Below are 20,482 nucleotides of genomic sequence, written 5' to 3' on the forward strand. Positions count from 1 at the left end.
TATCATTTAAACTGTTTCCTGCTTGCTGATTTAAATCATGACCAATGATTTCTGCAGCAAACTTGGAATTGCTATACTTTCCCTTCCTCTCTGTCCTGCTGAATAGCTGGTGATCCCATCCTGCTGCTTTTTTACTCCCACCGTAGGTTGGCAGAGAACCCAAAGTGAGCTGAGTGTCCTGGTTTCAGCTGGGATGTAGTTAACTGTCTTCCTAGTAGCCAGTACAGTGCTATGTTTTGAGTTCAGTATGTGAAGAATGTTGATAACACTGATGTTTTCAGTTGTTGCTCAGTAGTGTTTAGACTACAGTCAAGGATTTTTCAGCTTCTCATGCCCAGCCAGGGCACCTGACCCAAACTGGCCAACGGTGTATTCCATACCATGGGACGTCCCATCTAGTTTAGGAACTGGGAAGGGGGGGGCAGGGATTCGCCGCTCGGGGACTGGCTGGGTGTCGGTCGGCGGGTGGTGAGCAATTGCCCTGCGCATCATTTGTACATTTCAATCCTTTTATTACTACTGTTGTCATTTTATTAGTGTTATCATTATCATTATTAGTCTCTTCTTTTCTGTTCTATTAAATCGTTCTTATCTCAACCCAGGAGTTTTACTTCTTTTCCTGATTTTCTCCCCCATCCCACTGGATGGGGGGGAGTGAGTGAGCGGCTGCGTGGTGCTTAGTTGCTGGCTGGGGTTAAACCACGACACTGAGTTCGTGAGCCTGACTCCATCTCATGCATCACTCGATGCTGGTTTGCCTCTCCAGCGAGACAAGAGCACCTCAGTTCAGGACTGATGATTTTGATCGATTCTGCCTCTGTCCAGCCCGTGTGTCTTACTGTCCCTAACCTATTAACAGCATCGTCTCTGCAAGACCTGTACATTGTCAATTCACTGCTAAGCGCTATCCAGTGTTACATAAAAATGTTTAGACACTGTGTTCATTGGCTTTACTGCATTTCCATTTCCAATCATTTAGACTGACAGTAATATTTTTGTCTAGAAGGCCGTGCATGCATAAGCTTGTTTCTGTTTAGCAATAGTTTCCTTTCTCTGCACTTTCTGAGAAGCTACACTAAGAGTAAGTCTAAGACTACTGCAAATGCAGCCCATACAGGTGCCGTTCGATCTAACAGGCATTGCCCTGCTGTGTGGAAAAGCACGAGTTTCTTGTTTCTTGTAGTGTTTTCTGTGTTATTGTTAATGATTAAAGCAGTTCTGAAAGTAAACATCTGTAATTGTTCCAAATACAAGATGACATTTGTTGCATAAACTGGTTTTAATTATTTTGTGGCCACGAATCCTTTTCTTAAATACAGGACAGTGGTTTCATAAACAAGGAACTAATCCAATGGCCAAAAGCAAAACACACCCAGACGTTTCCCTAACTTTCCTAGCTAAGCTGAGATAAACAACATCATACAAATTTTCAGAACAGACATTATTTTATCTTTGTAGACAAACATTTTTCTTGCTATTATTTTCAAAGCAAAATTAATACAGACTGAACTTTAAAATAGCTGCCTATTTCAGTGGTTTCAGCTAGAAGAACGATCGTTTTAAGCTACCAAAAAATAAGAGTATGCTGAAAAATTTTAAAAGGGAACATTTGAGCTGCACACACTAGAAAATGTTTCATTTGAATTAGGAAATTAGAGGATAGACCTTGCAGATGTTGATTCATTGTTTCAAAGTGAGGATTAACAGCAGGCTAATATCTACAGTTCAACAAACATAGCATACAAACTACAAAACAAGGTTATACAGTATAAAACATGAATAGCATTCACTAGTGCCCAGAAGCATTACACTAAGCATTTCTTTTCCTTCAGAAGTACTTAACATTTAGGACTTACAGAATATTCTTTATTCACATATTTTAAAATGTGCAACAATTAAAATACTCGATTCAGAAAGAACATGGTATGGAAATGTCCTTACCAAATAGAGCAGAAAGGTGTGGAGACCTGTTCCTAGTCCAACAGAGGACAGAATGCCTAATCCTACCCAGTAGGCACACCAGAAGAACTTTTTCTCCATATACCGCACATACTGAAAAAGAAAAGTCACAAAAGAGAAAAAAAACAACAATGGTGATATCTCCTAGGGGAGAAAGTTAAAGCTACAGACTACCACAGATAGTTATCTGGATTACAACAACTGAAATAGAATCCTAGATACTTCTATTTGCAATTTATTACAATTACAGCACAAACATGTACAGAAAATAGCGCACTTTCAAAAGAAAAGCCCACGCGCCTTAGAATCAGCAAGTTTCCAAGGAGATAGATGAAAAATTCAGGTTCAGTAGTAGGGAGTTGAAATCCAGAACAGGCATACTAGGTGTGAGCAGTGAGCAGCAAGCCCCAGACAGTGTCTACTGGAGCCCAAGCAGTGAGCAGACAGCTCAGGGAATTGCCTGAACAGATTAAATAAAGGAGTAGAATTAGCTGCACTCTCCGTTAGTCTGTTGAATGTTTTATCTCGGACCAGTGAGTAACCAGGTTTGTTACTTTTAAGAAAAGACTAAAATGTTGGTTGTGTGTTACATGTGTAAATGAGGGGATATGGGAAAGTCTGGACATAAGTAGTCCAGTTGGGTACACTGGAGAAACAGGAAGCAATATCTCCCTCTCACTGCCATGAAAGCAATACTAAGAGGATGAGCCAGGCCATCAACTTGTCTGTACCACAGCCCCAAGAAGAGGTGCCATTTTTTACCACCCATGGAGCAACAGCACCAAGATGTTTACCAGGCTTCACTCTGCCAGGGTGCAAAAAGGTCCTGAAAATGCCAAGTGAAAACCACAAGTATGCTTTGCTATTTTGAGTATGCTTTTGAAAAAAAGTGGCTCATATTCATGTATATGTAGATGGTACGCAGAGATAGGTAGAGGCACTACCAGGACATGGACTTTAGGGAAGGAGCTCTGGAGGAAGAGGGATGGATACCTGCTGGCTCACACAACTGAGACCACCTGTAACAGGAGCTCCAAGCACTGGCTGACCACTGCAGGTCACACTCGCCTCGCCAGTCCCAGAGGCACAGGTTTGTTCCCAGCAGGCTCAAGGAAACCTTGAGCAGGATCACGGAAACCTTGAGCAGGATCACTCTGCTAAGCCTTGGCACAGCGGAGGCACAGCAGCCCGCTCAGAGGGGCCATGCGCCTCGACACCAGTTTGCAAGAGCCATCTAGTAGCAAATGTTGAGTGCATCAAGCTCTGGCCTTCACGCTGACAAGGCCACCAACCAGGGCAGTTTTTAACGAAGCAGGTATTTGTCCATCAGGAACGGGCCACCAATTTACCATCTACCAACTTGGTCTGCGTGTAAGTGCTTAGGTCTCAGCCATGGGATTGAGCGAGCAAGAATGCAATGAGCTGAAGCAACTGATTTCAGTGCATTTCAAGACCCGTCCTAGGAAGCCAGGACTCCTTTTCCAGATCTGCATGTCCCTCAGGCAGCCAGTGACACAGCATAGCAGTATGGGTGTAAGCAAGTTCTCTGAAACTGGGAACCTGCTGATTTCAGAGTCAGAGAGCTAAGATGATTCAGTTGCACAAGGAAATGCTCTGCAGGCTTTAAAAGGGCTGTCGGCCCTTAGGGAAAATCTGAATCTCAAAGAGAAATGGGGAGGGGAAAGGTGTAGACAACACCATCACCTTATGCTTAAGCAATGGCTTACACTTCAAGTGATGCAAAAGCATAAGTCTTCACATACCCAAAGCACAAAAAAGTTTTTAAACAACCATTTGAAAACAATTGGGGTATGAGAAGCATTGCAGAAACAGATTTGAGCACAAAACCATTTTATGGCTAGATACATGCTATCCTAGCTGTTCAGGAGACCCTTCCATAGAAAAAGAAGAAACATTCCTTGGAAACCACAAAGTTCTATCGTGACTCAGTTTAACATTATATCTCAAGAGCTCACAGCACTCTTGAAAGCTTGTTAACAGCAGATGTGAAGGAGTGCTGCAGCGTTGGAGGTATGCTTATTCAGGAACAGATGGGAAGTGGAACACCTACAGATACAACAGAATAGATCAAATGATACAGCTGATCATTCCCCATCTCTAAAACGTAACTCATCCACACACAGAGAGCAGTCATGACATGAATGAGCAAATATCCTTAGCGAGTAGGAGTTCAAAAGACACATTACAATTTCATGAAGACCCCATTCAATCCCAGTACGTCTACTTTAGCACAGGGAAAGGAACTATTAGTCACTAAAGAAAGTAACTTGAAAACCTCGTACCTGTTGATGTGTTCCTTCAATGTAATACGTAGCTGTAAGCACTGCAAGCATCAGTAAAACAGACACCAAGATACTTCGCCGATGCCACAATCTTAAAAGACAAATGGCAATTAGGGTTTTTCATAATTTAGCATGCATTTCAAAGTAACTTAGTTATTCCTGTAGACTCAGTCTGCATGGATGTAGTCAGCAAGGACAACGGCAGCTGAAAAGTTTGCTATTATAAAAGCATAAACCTCCCAATAAAATATCTGGGAAGCCTTCATTCTTTATGAAAAAAAATCTCTACTTCACTGTCAAGTGAGATCAAAGTTCAGCCATGCATTTTTTTTTTTAAATAAAGAAAAACAAAGTGACCATCTGAAAACAAACAATCTGAAAACAAATATTCAGCTTCTGCAGCCAAGACAGTCTCAAACACAGGACCATTAACAACATCCATGGTTAAGGAAAGTGCAAAGCGGGCACTGCGCTGGCCCTGGGCAAGGGACAAGCTGTGGGTGGAATACAGAAGGGCTAATTTCAAACTGTGTGCTGGTGGGTAGAACCACAGTGACAGTAAGAGGAACAAATCTTTACACTATTTTGGTTCCCCTGATCTATTGAAATTAGTATCTCTCGTAACAGCTCAAAGTTTAATAAAGACATTTTAGCTAATTATAAAGCGTTAGGAAGCTACTACAGTAAGGGGAAAAAAGTGTTTTTCTGTGTAACCCGATACCAAATTACTTCTGGGCCTGTTTAGTTTTACATACACACTCTGCTTGATGTGTATGTGGCCACAAACAGTGGATGAGCAAATACATTTATTATTTTCTGGGAAACACTATTATACTGTCACCTAATGCTATAAAAAAGCAAGTGCTAGCATCACTTAAAAATCTCAGACATGAAATAGCAAACTATGAACATAACTTATCTATTTAGACAGACAGAAAAAGAAATGAGACGTGTAATACACAAATATTTCATATTAAACAAGCTGAAAAAATTCAGTCTAACTTCTCTTTAATTTTAAAATAATTTGTGCTGCTTATGTTAGTATGACAATTGCATTTTCAAGTGACTGTCATCATTTAAATCACAATTTACTCAAGTGGAACACAGGAGATCATTAAGAGTCAATCTGAGGTCTCAGGTTAATAGCTTATAATAGTCAGTGTTATTTTCTGTAAAGATATTGTCATGCTAGTGTTAGACAACATAAACGTGCTGCACGACAGAAGACGCGAGTGCTATCTGTAACAGAATTTCATGTCTGGGAAGCCAGGTAATAGCTTAAAATAAGACCTCAAATATTATTTCTGCTGGTTTTAAATGCTTGGAGGTTGTCAGAAATGGCTAATGTAAGACCCGATAAAACAGTTCTCAAAGAAACAACTCCTAATGATAGCTAAAAGAATGCACACAGTAAAATAAGTAGGTTTGGGGGTTAGATTGGGGGGGGCAGGGTGTAAAAGGGGATTAAGACTACACTACATAAACCTGATATTCTTCATACAAATCATTTCAGAAGATCAAAACAGAAAACAGAAGTTTCTCTCAGTGGATCTTTTGTGTCAGCACCTCGAACCTAGCCCAGAAGGGTCAATCGACACAGCCCATTATCACCAATCTCGGCTCACTCTGCAAAGGAGCAGTAAAACAATCAGAATCACCCAAGGTGATATTAGATCCTGTCTTCTGACTGGGAAAATGATTATAAACTTGATCCCAAACACAAGAGATTCCAGTTACCAACACAAGCACTAGCATGGCTGCTACTCTTGGCTTTTTCCGTTGCCAATTTTACTCATTTGCCTTTTAGCACTCTTAAACCCTCTCAAGCCTAGTGCATTAAGAAATAGCTATGCATTTCAGCATTAGTAGGGGATGTTAGGACTGCTACTCGCAAATTTTCTAATCGGAATAAAAGTCCATTTTATCCAGTGTGTAAATAATGCTTAGGGAAAGTACTTTAATAAATCCTTTCCTGCTGTGAAAGGGACCACATAGCTTAGAAGCAAAGTCCTCTTTGCAGCATCATAAACATCACTGCAAGTTCCACATAATCCTGAACCTTGCCCTAGCTGAGCTATTTGAAGATCATTCAGCGATACTAACACATACATTAATAGATCAGTACTTAACACTGCAGTCATAAGTACAGTATCTCTTGCCTTAAGGATCCCTAAACACTGTCCCACTCCTTCAAATTGGAATATTCAACTCTTCAGAAAGGAAGTGTGCAATTTTCTTCCACTGACAAAATATAAAAAAAAATATAAAAAAATAAATATGTTTTCTGGAAGAAGAATTTTAAAGTTGTGAATCATCAGGGAAAGCGAGATGTCAGAATGACCTACTGAATCAGAGCATGGGTTTCCCCAGAACGCTTAGTAGAAGTTAAAGAAATGATCTTTACTTTATGGTCCATTCCTTCAAGTTTATTAGAGTTTCCAGGAAAAAATACTGCAAGGTAACAAGCGGTTGTCTCCACAGTAAAATATTCAACCTCTCTTCTCGGTCCCTTCGCTTCCGTTCACTCAACAAAGAGGAATCTGCAAATGAAAAGCAACAGAAATATAAAAGTACGGGGTGACAGTTCAGATTCTATCCTACCCAAAAAGACACCGACTTTTTTTTTTTTTTTTTTTTTTTTGCTTTGTTAGGAAGTTAATGTGAGCTCCCAGTCATCTTTTCTACTCATCACATCAGAAATCAGGTGACCTCCAGCCAAGGAAATAAGGTGGCTTTTTTCCTCCATGTAGCTGGCAACCATTCAAGAATCTAATTGGCCCAGGGTGCAAAAAAGTCTGGCATATCTATTAGCTTTTATGCAAGGTACTGCCCTACTGGTTACAAATCAGCTATTACATTAGGTCAAACGCGACTCTATCACCCACTACAGAGACCACGTTTCACTTTGAACTTCTGAATTTGGTTCTCTTCCAAAGCTATTCTCAGACTTCTCCAATTGAACTAGATTGAATTACATGTGCTCTTTATACACTTCAGTCACCGTGTAACTGGATAATAGCATCTATCCGCCCAGTCGGGATCCTCAGGCTATGGCAAGCCTTGCCACGCTGTTCAGCTTCTCCAAAATGAGCCCAGCAGACAGGAAGTGCTCCCATGAAAAGGACCTGCTTTTATACCACAGTCCTTTGCTGGACTGACACTATACATTTGGTTGCTTTTAATTGCAGTGATTTGGTTATAATGCAGTGCTCAACACTCCTGTAAGAGCAGTCACTGTACACTACCATACAAGTATAGAAGAAAGGGTCTTCTAATAAATGTGTTATTTTGTGCTTATAGTACACTCAAGATTAATAAAAATCCTAGCTATTTTTTGGATGAGTATGGCTTGTTCAAAGGTCATCAAGCTAATGAGCAGTAATAATTTTTAAACTTTTAAAGAAAATGAATTCTGAAATAAGAGAAAAAACCCCCACAAAACAATGGAAAAATACACAAAAATAGTTCTTGTATCCAAACAGACACCAAACTTGTTTAAACATCACTTACTATACAAAGTCAAAATGTATGTATTCTGATTTGCATACATTTAAAGCATTGCGATATTCATAAATTTTAAATTTGTAAAAAGCTGTTGCATTTAAAATACTAATCTAATCTGAGTCCCCAGCATACTGTGACTGAAGATATATTATTTTGGTCTTATTCCAGCAATTGAAACATGTTGCCTTATCAGATGCTAATATTTACATAGAAATTGCATACCTCATTAGCCACATAGCCCATTTAATTTTGTATTCTTTAGCTAAAAGAATCTTAGCTTTAGCTAAAGCATCAGTTGCTTTAGATGAACTAAGAAAAATCCTACAATGGCAAATACTGGATAACATCCGCATTGCCTTAAGAGTTACAGAATGATTTAAGCCTTTAAGTAAAAGGCTTTGATTTGTTCCATACATACACATATACCAGTTCCTCTTTAAGTTTTGCCACATTCATTGCTTCATGAATTTCTATTCCCTAAATGCTTCAACCTTGTTTTTTATGACCTTGTTTTTAGTAAAGGTCATAAAAGACACTGGTGTAAAGCTGCATACAACTTGAGAAATCACTTGGTTACAAAACTTAATTAAATATGTAACTGGCACATTCAAGGCTGACAGGAAGCAAACTAAGATGATTATCATTTCTATGCTATATTACACAGCACAGATAATTCAATGACACAAAGCTCTTCATGAAATGTTTTCAGGTTATTTTTCATGAGTCCTAAACATTAACCCAAGCCCACTTCAGATATACTAGTAGGAAAAACAGAGGCAAGGCAGGAGATGAAGCAGTTAATGGTTTTGTTAGTAATTTGTCATTGAAACGGATAAATTGTTGGAGCAAGTCCAGAGGAGGGCCATGAAGATGATCAGGGGGCTGGAGTACCTGTCCTGTGAAGACAAGCTGAGAGAGTTGGGGTTGTTCAGCCTGGAGAAGGCTCTGGGGAGACCTTATAGCAGCCTTCTAGTACCTAAAGGGGACCTACAAGAAAGCTGGAGAGGGACTTTTTACAGGGACACGCAGCGATAGGACAAGGGGTAATGGCTTTAAACTGACAGAAGGTAGATTTAGATTAGATGTGAGGAAGAACTTCGCTGTGAGGGTGGTGAGGCACTGGAACAGGTTGCCCAGAGACATTGTGGATGCCCCATCCCTGGAAGTGTTCAAGGTCAGGGTGGATGGGGCTTTGAGCAACCTGCTCTAGGGGAAGGTGTCCCTGCCCATGGCAGGGGGGTGGAACAAGGTGATCTTTAAGGTGCCTTCCAACCCAAACCATTCTATGATGCTAAATTATAGTGAAGCTAAATGTCAACAGAAAAGCTAGAAACCGGGAGACTAGTAACTGGATTTCTCCCCGTGTAAAACAGATTTTTATTACCAAGTACTAACTTTTCAGTGCCAAAGGGTGGGGCTGTATAGCCTGACTTCTACAGCCACATATTTGCCAACATAGTTTAGTTTTTTAGCTCAGCCCTGTTGCAGTCCCTGTTGGTACCCAAGTCAGATTTACAGGGCTCACATACATATGAACTACAGAGTAAGAACTCTGGAAGGAGAAAAGAGTATAAGAGAAAACTGAATGGAAATACAGGACATAAAACTATTCTGTGGCTTTACAATACATAAATCCTCTAGACTTCTGATTTAGAAATGACTGAAGTTTCCAAGATGGATTCATGCATTGAGGCTTTTTGCATTATCCAAGCATAAAGTGCAGCAACATAAATACCTTTTGATTATTGTGCTGGCCATTTTACACACCAAGCTGACCAGCTGAGAACATTAAGTCATTTTCCACCTACCTGTAAAGTTTCCATTGTGCTGTTCTTTGATCATTCCTATGCGTCTCTGATCACAATCTGTTCCATTCTCTGCCATTTCATAGATCAATCACGTATGGGGATCTAATAGCAGAACAAAACCAAAAAGCATAATGTCTCCATTTCTGGTTATGAAGACCCCATTTCCTCCATAGTCAAAGGATACAAGCAAATATCCAGCAGTTCTCCAAATCCAAATCACAGTTATCCTGCATTACACTATGAAAAAGGAGAGAGTGATTCAATTCCCACAACGACAAAGATTAAAACATTTCCACCTACATAAATCTAAATTTTTCACTTAAATGACAAAACTCCCTCACTTCTAACAATGAACAAAAGCTTGTTAACCAATCCCTTCTACTAATCAGCCCACTGTTTGGGCTCCAGAAGCAGCAGAGCTTCATACAAACCTCAGTTCAATCCTGAGAGAGACATGCTTAAGATTTGATTCTCATATTAGAAAGCATCTATTCTGACACTAAGCTTCCAGGTAGTTAGTGTGCCAAGTAGACCTCAAAAACGTCACGGCCTGAAAAAATAGCCCTCAATATGGTAACGAAGATACAGAACTGCATCTCACGTTCTGCACGGTCTAATATCTCTAAACCAGAAAAGATAAACTCTTCAATGGACAAGAGCTCTCTGACGGAAAGCTTTTTTGAAAAGCGTACATTCTGTCTGCTAGTTTAGCCTCTCTCTAGTGAGATCAGCCTTAAAAAGCCCAAAAGAACAGCTATGGTTTTCCTTATCCAGGAGAGTAAATAGTGCAATAATTGGAAGCCAGCGTAAACCAGAATGTTGCAAGAGCTGCTTTTTTTTTTTCCCCTTAAAAAAAAAAACCACCACCAAACCTGAACAGCTGACAATTCTTATGCAATCAAACACAAAGAAAGTAGCCAGACTCCTTGCTTTAAAAATCCTCTCTTGAATCTTAAAACAGTTTCTGGAATTTTATTTTGGCAAAGAGAGTCCCACAAAGCTAAAGCATCTTATTTGCATTGCATTTCTCCCTGTAAGCAAACATGATTTACAGTTTTTGATACGCTGCTTTTGTTGGAAAGAAAAGTAGTGCAATATTAAAATGACAGGTTATATAAAACTGTCTAGTGGAGGAAATTAAAGTTTTACAGAAAAAAAACCTTCCCCTTAGATTTATGTTAGGCTTAAGAGCCAAGCAGCAACTCAGATTTGGTAAACAGGAGTGAGATTGCTCCTTTGATTCAGACTGCAATAATTTTGTCAATTTTTAAAATAAAATGTTAAGAGATTTCAGATACTGCATTTGTTTAATATTTCCAGGGTTTCACAAGTCAGTTTTAGACAGGTGGTCTTCCAAACAGGTACAAGCCCCGTGCATTACTTGTAATAGAGATAAAATCGCTAGCTAGAATGTGATTATTAAAAGTGTTTTACTTAAAGCCCAATAGTCAAAAGCATCAAGGTCTCTGGAAGGAGTCTTTCCTCCAACACCTCCTTCCTGAAATGAAAGGCACAGAAATAGAAATCTGTCTAGTTAAACAAGCTAGCAGAAACTAATCTCTTGCATGTTACAGTTTTTATTCCTTAAAATTTGGGCCCCAGAACACCCAAACCACCAAGAAAATTAATAAAACAGCTTTGCAAAAGCTTGCTTCTGAAAAATGCTGAACGGCTTCATAGTCAGCCAAGGGCAGAGGACTGACCTGCTGCAGTAAGAACTCTACAGCATCATTCTGCAGTCACTTGCAGTTGAAGGTTTGCTCTGAACTGTTGGTCAACCACCAGAGAAATGTGAACCTCTTTCTCTCCTCAGATCAGTTTTATGGCAGCCTGACACTCTGGAAGTCAGTGGCGTTACACCAGGACTTAGTTGAGGGTAACCGGCCAGTTGCTACGGTGATACAAGGATCAAATGTTCAGCATCTCCTAATTTCATTAGAACAGTAAGTCCCTGTAGATGGTAGAGTGTTTTGTTTCTACTCACTGCACTTACATGCACTTATGTTTTATACATATAAATATGTATTTATACCCATACACAATATAAGCTTATATACACACATACCTATGTACATCACTTACACACGTTACACACACACTTACACACACAAAGCTCAAATTGCAGACGGGAATATTGAAATTGGGTAGTTAGAAAGCCTGATGTTCACAGAAAGTGCTTAGGAGGCAAAAGCTATCAGAGCTGTTCTGTACACAGCCACGCTAAAAACAACATTCTGGTTTAGGGAACTTCAGTCACATTTTGTTGGCTTAAATATAACAAACATTTAAAAAAAAAAAAACAACAAAAAAAACTTCAGCCACATGTTCCTCATTTTGAAATTCATCTTTTTTCCTTGTGCAAATCTAGCCTTCAAAATTGAAGTCTCAATTGGTTTGGACTCTGCTCTCAGCTTAATTACATTTCAAGAAAGTTAATTTACTGTAATACAAACTGCTCTGCATGTTTGATGCTAAAATCTAGGCTGTGCACAACACTCCCTCATCATGAACTGAATTCCACTGCAATCCATAAAACACCTTACTGGCACATAAAAATCACCAGTCTCTAGGGATCTCAGGTGCATTGTTACATACATATTACAGCTTTCATAAGCTCAACTAACAGAGCCAGTTTTACCCTGCCTGCTTGGAAAGGCACTAATCTGGGATTAGCTTTGCATAACGCTACCTCAAGCACACAAGTCAACGTTTACAGCAAAGCACATAAATAATCCCCTTGCACACTTCAGTAGGGCAAATACTTGTTAAGAAGGTCTTAAAGTTCAACAATTCTGCAGAAAAGCTCTAAAAACTTGTATTTAAGAATACAGTTGACTAGGAGACTTAATACCTGTTATATGGCAAGTCCGAAGGGGATGCAATTCAGAAACCCAAACCTTACTGGTTTCAGAAAAAACTTCTTGGTTTACCAAAGTCTAATTATACTTAAAGCATCTTAGCATAAGGAACTGGAGGATGTGCATCCAGAATGCTCAGCTCCCTGATCGGTTGCTCTGTTTGATGCCTACTAGAATCAGTAGTCCTGCACTAATGTCTCCCCATGGAGATTAATTGGAGTGGGAGTCTGACCCAAAATGGAGTTATCCTTCATTAAGTGAGTCCACATCCTCAAGTCTACACCAAATCCATGAGAGCTCACCACAGGAAATTAAATTCCATCTGCTAAACAGAACTTCACTTCTTATGAATGCTGAGAGTCCATATCTAAAAATAAATTTGCCTAATACATTGAGTAGTTACCAGAAAACATAAAAATAAACTATTTAAAAGAGTGAGAAAAACAACTTTGAACAGTTTTTGTATCAGAGTCGCTTAGATCATTTGTCAGAGCTGTGCTCACACAAGAACTTCTTTGTAGGGCTGAACAAATAGCCCACAATACACTATTCAGCTTTAGTGCAATCCATAACATTAAGTATAAAAAGACAATTATCGCTAGTCAAAAATGTAAATTGCTCAACAAAAAGGGCTTATGGTAACTGTGACTGGCACTTCACAGCATAAGTGAGACAAAGCAAAACAAGCTATTAGAGCATGAGAACATAACAAAATTAGGCTCTGCAATCTCTGCACTCCGTAATTGGAGAAAAGGACCAAAGTCTCTTCTTTCTGAAGCTCTGGGGAGGCTGCTGAAGCACCCAAGTGTTGGGAGCACTTACGTAAAAGGAAACAGTTTAAGACAAGGCAGTTGGATGCTTGCACTCTCACTTGGAGGAGCAGAATGTGGACTCATGTTCTGTACTAAGGATTTTTTGAGGACTCCTTTCCGATGTGCTGGAACAACACATCTTTAATGATCTCACTGCTTTCCCAGACATTGTTTGAATCACTAATTCTTACCACTTCTTACTTAAAGAGACCCTGGAACCCTGACTCTCATCTCCATCAAAGTTACTTGTCACACACCTGCTAGAACCAGATTTATAGTTTAGACCGTTTTGCTGATGTTTTCTCTCAGCCACCTTAGCAACACACCATTTTCAGTCTTTTGTAATTTCTTGCATTTTAAGCCAAATGCTCCAATCCTGCCGGTATCCTGCTGCTTTCTTCTCCTCAACTTTTCTGATAACCATTCCTTCTTCTTTATCTACATCACTGTTCTTCAATTACAATAAAGATTAAAAAAACAGATTTTCACAGGTGGGTAAGTAATTGCACTAAACCAGACAGCGTTACACATCTGTAATACGGTTTTGTTTCAGTCATCAAATGCTCTACACATAGGCAACAATTTACACAGGGAGTAAGTTAACAGTTTCTTGGCAAAGTAACAGTTTGGAGAGCACTTTCCCTCTTAAGTCAAAGACTGGCTGGCACATGAACACATTTAGGTAAAGGATGAGATCAGTCTTGCAGTGAAACATTACATACCCTTTCAGCTCCGTACAACTATGTCACTCTTCACTACTTCTGTGTTTGAAGCCAGTGGAACAGACAACTACGTCCTCAGCTCTGTAGACATTCAAGACCAAAGCGACTGCTCTTCCAAACCTTCTGTCCCTACAGAGTAAGATAATAATGTTCATCATGTGATCCAAAACTGACAGAGTCCCTAACTTGAAGGTTAATAACTTTCCTAAAGGCGACAGAAAATAGAAAAAGTAACTGCTTGATTTTTTCCAGTCCTTCAACACTCAGGGGAAGCATTCAATTAAAATAAATTAGGACACCTCTGAAAGATGTTCAAAATCTCCATAGATTTAGCTATAATGGGTTACTTTGATATGAGTGCATTTTTTCCCATACTAAAAATGTTTTTCTCACTAAAATAGTTTAATCCCTCAAAGGAAAAGTAATTCAGTTAAAGACCACAGGTTTCCATTTTGTGGGTTATGCCTCTGTACACCAGACCTATTTTCCAATTCCTAGCCAAATACCATTTCAAAAAAGTCATCTTACAATTTAGCGTTAAAATTTCCATTTTTCCAAAAGGACTTTGGGATCTCTTCTAGGAAAGAATGATTTAATATTGTTGAAACACGAGTTTCAGGGATGCCACACATTTTCTTTTGAGGTTACTAGAAGTCCTGTCCCTGCCGTTAAGGCCACATATATTAAACCGTTCTCTTTGGTGGATTTTCTCAGGTGAAACATGAATACTGATGGTTGTCTGCATAGATCCAGCAGCAGAATCAGGTGCTATAATAATACAGTAGGGGCATTACACAATATATAGATGAAAAGGCATGGAAGATGGTAGGAAAGAAAAATCCATGTTGTTCAGGTCTTTGCAGTGATCTCTTGCTGGAACTTCCAAAAAAAAAAAATTAAATAAAAGAAAGGAAATTGAAATATCTGTGAATGTGAACATCATTAGTGTAGCATCTCAAGCTACAATGCAGATTGCAGATCACAGATCAGTTCTGCGCTCCTTAGGCTGGCAGGAGGCAGCAAGCCTGTGGTGCAGATCACAGCTTACAGAATGAGACTGCTCCTCTGCTGACTGGGACAATGCTCAACCAGCTGCTGAGAAAACCACTTCAAGGTTATCAGAGAGGATGAAATATGCTGCTGAGAGCGTGACCTGAGGAGATCACAGGAGACCTCCTTAGTGTTACTGCTGTGCTGCTATGCTACCTTCGGCTGCCCAAGCACCCAGCTCAGCTATATCCGGATTTTGAATGAGACAGCATTATAATACACTGTACTTCATGTCCTCTCTCAAACAGGGATTCAGTGACAAGTACTACCACAGCACTGATCAGTGCCACAGTAACATACCTCTGGGGGAGGGCACGTCACGTATGCCCAAGCAGCCCTTTCACCAAAACTGCTGACTCGGAAAGACTGATACGAGCAGAGAGAAAGGCTTTGGAGCGAGGGGTCACACAGCACTGGAAAAAAGACCATAACTTAATATTCAGGTGACTAAACACACACAGTATCTTTCACATCCTCAGTTCCAGAGGGCTATCCAGAAATCCATGCACATACTATCCGCCAAGACGTTTGTCTGACAGCCCTCAGACTGCATTCTGCGTTCAGAAGGTGGCAGTCAAGCTCTCCGCCGTCAGCCTCCCTATGCTACCAAAAGGCACAGAGGAAAGAAAGGTCACAGGAATTGTCAAGAGATGTTAACGTATTCTGCACAAAAGAGGCTTGCTAAAATTTGACTAGGAAAGAACAAAGAGTTAGAAAAATACGAGTATAAATGCAGCCTTAAGAATTGTCACCTCTGACTCTTCCAGCAGCTGGTGGAAAGTGCAGATTTGGTAGGAACTTTGCCTTTATACTATCTTGCAAGTGCTGGGTGATAGTTTCCCCACAAGAAGATGCCTGAACCTGCCCAGCCGTTATATCCAGAGCGCTTCTTCTGTAAGAGGAAGCACGGCACAGATGAAAGGGAATGAACAGAAGTGCCTAACAAACCTCACAGAAAACAGTAGCTGAAACATGCTCCTGAGACGACAACTTCTGCTTTTCATAGACGTTAACAGTCTCCAGCTGGAACCAATTCAGATTACACTATGGCTGCCTTGGCCGTTCTATGAGAATACACTTCTCATACAAGGTGAATCAGAGGTAATTCTGAGCTTTGTAAGAGAGCAGAATATTCTTTCAACAAGTCTGAGAGACACTGGACAGCTGCCTGCCTTACTAATAACATCTTCCCGTCTCCTGGGTGCACCTCGTCAGTGCAGCACCAAAACCTGCAAGGTGCTGCCTCATGACTATAGTTGCAACCTGCTATAGGAATACAAAAAGCTTACTGTTGCAACAGCTTCAAGGCTGTGCCCTTTGTTCTCATGGAATAGCAAAGTCCATCCAGCTCACACTTCTCCACAAGTAACACAAGTTAAAGTTCTAACCTGCAGATAATAGTATGTTTCCCATCACCACTATACCAGAAAAACTGGCCTACTCTTACTATATATCAGGAGTAATAGTTTTTTGTTTTAAAACCAAAGCTTGCGAAGAAACAAGAGGAGAGCTCAAAACATGCACTAATTACACAGAACGTTCTAAGAAGAGGTATTCACAAGATGCAGTCACAGCAAGAGTTATGACACTCAAAAGATATTCAAAGACAACCACAGGAAAAAAAGCTTTAAGGTGGAAATAGTGCGGATGTTCCAGCTAAGACGCTTGCTCCCAGTATACTCACCTTCCTCATTGCTACTACCCACTTAAAAGCTAAGTCTCCTCCTGTCCTTTCCCACAGAAATTACAAGTATCATTGATTTCAGCTGTTACGTAGGACAAGCAGCTTAGCTCAAATTAATAAGTAGCACTCACCTCCCATTGCACAATTGGAAACATGTTTTTTCAAACCTTCCTCTGAAAATATGGGATAAAGCCATCACATTACAACTGTCACTTAAGACCTATAAGGAATAAAGAAAAGTCCAGCCCTTGCTGCAGAAATAATGGATTGAAAGAAAGAGGACTGACATAATGAAGCCCATTTCAATAGGCAAATTAATGCATTAAGAAGAGCTTATATATGCTATCATAAGGTAAGATGGTATAAAGCATGAGGACCCCCAACCAACTTATCTGGCAGGAACTGGGGTGCAACAACCTTAGAAAAGCATAAGTCCTAACAGTAAAACAGCACCAAAAGCCACTGCTCAAACAAAATTCATATGCTCTGAGTCATAAGAGAGTAATATGGCACTCTCTCCACCTCCGAGTGCTCAACCCGTATTATTAACATTAACTAAACCAGGATACCCACCTGTTGGTAAGCACATAGCAGAGAAAACAAGGACAGGAGAGAACCCTGAAGAAATGTCATATGCGCAGTTCAAAGTGGACAACTTGGATTCACGGCACTTTAGAGATAAACAGCCACTATCAAACTTATTAGCCCCTTCCCTCAGGTCACCTAAGTGACTTGCCAAACATCTAAGAGGCAAAACTGGAATGAAACAGGAATCTTAATGCTTTATTCTCGTCTGTAATCACTAGATGACGTTAGCCAGAGAACTAAAAACCAGACAAACGCATCTAGGCGCTTAACTTCAGTCAACAGAAATGAGACATGAAGAGTCTTTGTGGATTTGGGCCTAACCACCCAAGCCCGTAAGACAAGCCACAGGCTGACTACAGGAACGAGGAGGACGCGGAGGATGCAGTCAGCGACCCAGCTAGGAAAGCGCGATACCCTTCTACTGGAGAAGCGGACCAAAGAACACCGGCATCCGGCTCTTGGCAGCTGGGAGGATGAATTTCTCACTGTGTCATCAGGCACCGTCCCTCGGGTCAAATCGCACGTTTTCCGGGATTTTTGTCCGGCGGGACGTGAAGCATCCCGAGCGGAGCAGGTCTCCGGTGGGACGGGGGTTGAATTCGCAGCAGCACAGCTTCTTCCTTCCCCCCCAACCCCCCCCCCCGCTCCCCTTCACCCCTACAACCCTCACTCCGCCCTCGCCTCCCGGTTACCCCCCCCCCACCGCGGTTCTCCCCCCGCCCCCCCCAGCCTTCCACAACCCCGCGTGGGCCGGACCTGGGTCACGGTGCCCCGGGGGGGGGGGGGGTCACCGATCCTTGTGTCGTCCCCCCCCCCCCGGTCCGGCCGCGCACTGTCACCATGGAAACGGACACGGGACGGCGGGAGGGGGGTTGGGGGGAAGAAAGGGTGGCGCGCGACGCCGGGCGGCCGTGAGGGGAGCGGTCGCGAGGTCGGTGCTGAGGTAAAAACGGGGCGGGTAGCGCTGAGGGAACGCTGGCGCGGATCCACACCCGCCCGGGAAACCCCTGCGGGAGCTGATCCGAGCCAAACCGAACCCGGACCGGGCCCCGGGCCCCGGGCCCGCATCGCCGCACTCACCGCACTCCCGCACCGGTGGCTCCCGCTGAGCCCGGGCCAACCCGGAAGTAAGGGCGGGGCCAAGCCCACCCCTTTCCCGCCCACCGGGAGGCGTCACTTCCCGCGCGCCTTCCTCTCTCCCGCCAGTCAGCCCCTCTTCCCGCCTCGACGCTGGTGGCGTCATCTCCGGGCGACGGCGGCGGCCTGGTGGGCGAGCGGCAGGTAAGCGCGGGGGGGGGGGAAGCCCCTCACAGCCGCCGGTGTTTCCCTGAGGGTCCGCGGTTGGTTTCGCTCTCGGGTTTTTTTTTTTTGCGTTCTTTCTTCCGTCAGGTTTTAGATTTACCCGGTGAAGTCGCTGCCGGTACGCGGGGCCGCGGCCTTCGTTAGAGCTGGAGGCGGCTCTGGGTCCGCCCCTCGCCCCCTCCCGGGAGGCAGCCCTCGAGGGGATTTTGGGTATTGATTTTAAAAACCCCCACGCTTTTACCGTTTCTCTCGCCATTTTTAGGTGTAACTTGCACATAATTTGCGGTGGGGTTTTTTTGGTTTTTTTTCTTAGCTCTGCTTCCCCAGCTGAAGCCCACCGCCGGTAGGTTTTGCACCGTCACCGGTGACGTGGTTGCGATTAAAATGCTGTCGCTGGGAAAGGAGGAGACGGTGCGCCGAGGAAGGTGTCTCTGAACATCCTTTCCCAATGCACGAACGTGGAACAGTCCTTTTGTTTTTTTAACAAATGCTGTTTGTCTCCAAATAACCAGGTGCACTCTCACAACCTGAAAAAATGCTCGAGTAAATCCCGCCTTTCCCCTCTCCCCTTTCACAGCCAGTCTCCAAAATCCATCATGGATTATCTCTCTAAACCCGGGGTCCTCAGTGTCATTGCCGGAGTTGCGTGCGGAGTGTGCCTAGGATGGGGCATTCGCGGGAGACTTTTAAGACACTCCAAAGCTGGAGTGACGGCGCCTGCCGACAACCTGGGGAGCAAAGCTGACATCATGGGAGAGTCCGGGGAGTTCAAGATGGTGCTGATTGTCCGCAACGATTTGAAGATGGGAAAGGGTAAAGTAGCAGCACAGTGTTCCCATGCTGCTGTTTCCGCCTACAAGCAAGTTCAGAGAAGAAATCCTGAACTCCTGAAACAGTGGGAGTACTGCGGACAACCTAAAGTGGTCCTCAAAGCTCCTGATGAAGAGACTCTGATCCAACTCCTAGCTGATGCTAAACACCTCGGACTGACTGTGAGCTTAATACAAGATGCAGGTCGTACTCAGATAGCTCCAGGCTCCCAGACCGTCCTTGGTATTGGACCGGGACCAGCTGATGTAGTAGATAGAGTTTCTGGTCACCTAAAACTCTTCTAAACTGAGGACCAAAGAAATCTGAATGCAATGGTGTATGTCAGTAATGAAGGCATAAAACCCAAGTTTGGGGATTTCTCCATATGTTCCCTCAGTATAAATAAAATAACCAGGTTTTGTAAGAGATTCAAATTTGCAAACCATGAGTTTCTGTAGCTTCTATATTTTGTTCTAAAGTGGGAAAGAAAATGCTGGGCTTAGTGGAGGCGAGGAGAGCAGAGCTAGCAGAATGTTACTACCCATAGGAAAGAACCCAGTACATCTAAGACTTGTGCAATTAATTGAGGATTTTGCACTGTCTCTGGTTTACTGGCTGAACAGAAGCATTAGTAAAGCTTAAGCGCATTTATCCCATGTGTTAAGAATGACAGGTTTCCCCTCTCTGCCTTACAGGAGGTTTTTCTGAAGAGATTCTGAATTAAAGAATGTAAGGATGAGCTGCTAAAGCAGTTAAAAATTGCCCCATACAGCTGGGGGTAGCTGTAGCCAACTTCCTGCACAAACGCTTTCTAATAGAGTAACTGATGCAATAGCTTGTGTGTGGTGCAAGACTGACCAAGTTAAACAGGTTTTGCAGCCCAGACCTTGAGAAGAGCCAATAAATAGTCGTGGGGAGACACTGTAGGCCACACTCCATGCTGGAGGTGTTTGTGTAGCTACTGCACTTGCAGGAACCTGCAAGCAGGTCAGCATGCCCCATTTAGCCAAGGAATACTACATATAAACAGCTTGTCACACAGGAGCAAACTTAAATCTTGTTTCACTAGAATTAAACAGGTC

General features: G+C 42.2%; 2 protein-coding genes across 7 annotated transcripts in view; one reads left to right on the top strand and one right to left on the bottom strand.

Annotated features, from left to right (window-relative positions):
* The window catches only part of VMP1 (vacuole membrane protein 1), a 71,972-nt gene extending 53,483 nt beyond the window's left edge, over positions 1–18,489 (bottom strand). Inside the window, exons 1-6 of one of the 5 annotated variants that reach the window (XM_069790995.1) lie at positions 18,369–18,489; positions 13,967–14,095; positions 9,575–9,676; positions 6,667–6,802; positions 4,263–4,353; positions 1,942–2,052 (exon numbers count right to left, since the gene is read on the bottom strand). In XM_069790995.1, coding sequence (XP_069647096.1) covers positions 1,942–2,052; positions 4,263–4,353; positions 6,667–6,802; positions 9,575–9,650 — 414 coding nt within the window. In that variant the 5' untranslated portion in view covers positions 9,651–9,676; positions 13,967–14,095; positions 18,369–18,489. Of the gene's footprint in view, positions 1–1,941; positions 2,053–4,262; positions 4,354–6,607; positions 6,803–9,574; positions 9,677–10,005; positions 10,026–13,966; positions 14,096–15,316; positions 15,430–18,368 lie in introns of those variants that run through there. The other 4 variants (XM_069791000.1, XM_069790996.1, XM_069790998.1 and 1 more) reach the window with 4 other exon arrangements.
* A 12-nt stretch (positions 18,490–18,501) lies between these two features.
* Positions 18,502–19,842, top strand: PTRH2 (peptidyl-tRNA hydrolase 2). 2 transcript variants are annotated; one of them, XM_069791005.1, is made up of 2 exons: positions 18,502–18,569; positions 19,168–19,842. In XM_069791005.1, exon 2 carries the CDS (start codon positions 19,187–19,189, stop codon positions 19,703–19,705), a length of 519 nt encoding a protein of 172 aa, XP_069647106.1. In that variant the 5' UTR covers positions 18,502–18,569; positions 19,168–19,186; the 3' UTR covers positions 19,706–19,842. The 2 variants fall into 2 exon arrangements, with proteins under 2 accessions (XP_069647106.1, XP_069647107.1); XM_069791006.1 differs by having other exon boundaries at positions 18,539–18,569; positions 19,103–19,842.
* Positions 19,843–20,482: the final 640 nt, after the last annotated feature.

The sequence above is a fragment of the Haliaeetus albicilla genome, chromosome 9 (genome assembly GCF_947461875.1).
Source record: "Haliaeetus albicilla chromosome 9, bHalAlb1.1, whole genome shotgun sequence".
In the NCBI taxonomy this organism is placed as follows: domain Eukaryota; kingdom Metazoa; phylum Chordata; class Aves; order Accipitriformes; family Accipitridae; genus Haliaeetus; species Haliaeetus albicilla.

Bases quoted from the DNA above. Each gene is read 5' to 3' on its own strand.
- PTRH2 (XM_069791005.1), top strand. From the start codon at position 19,187: ATGGATTATCTCTCTAAACCCGGGGTCCTCAGTGTCATTGCCGGAGTT.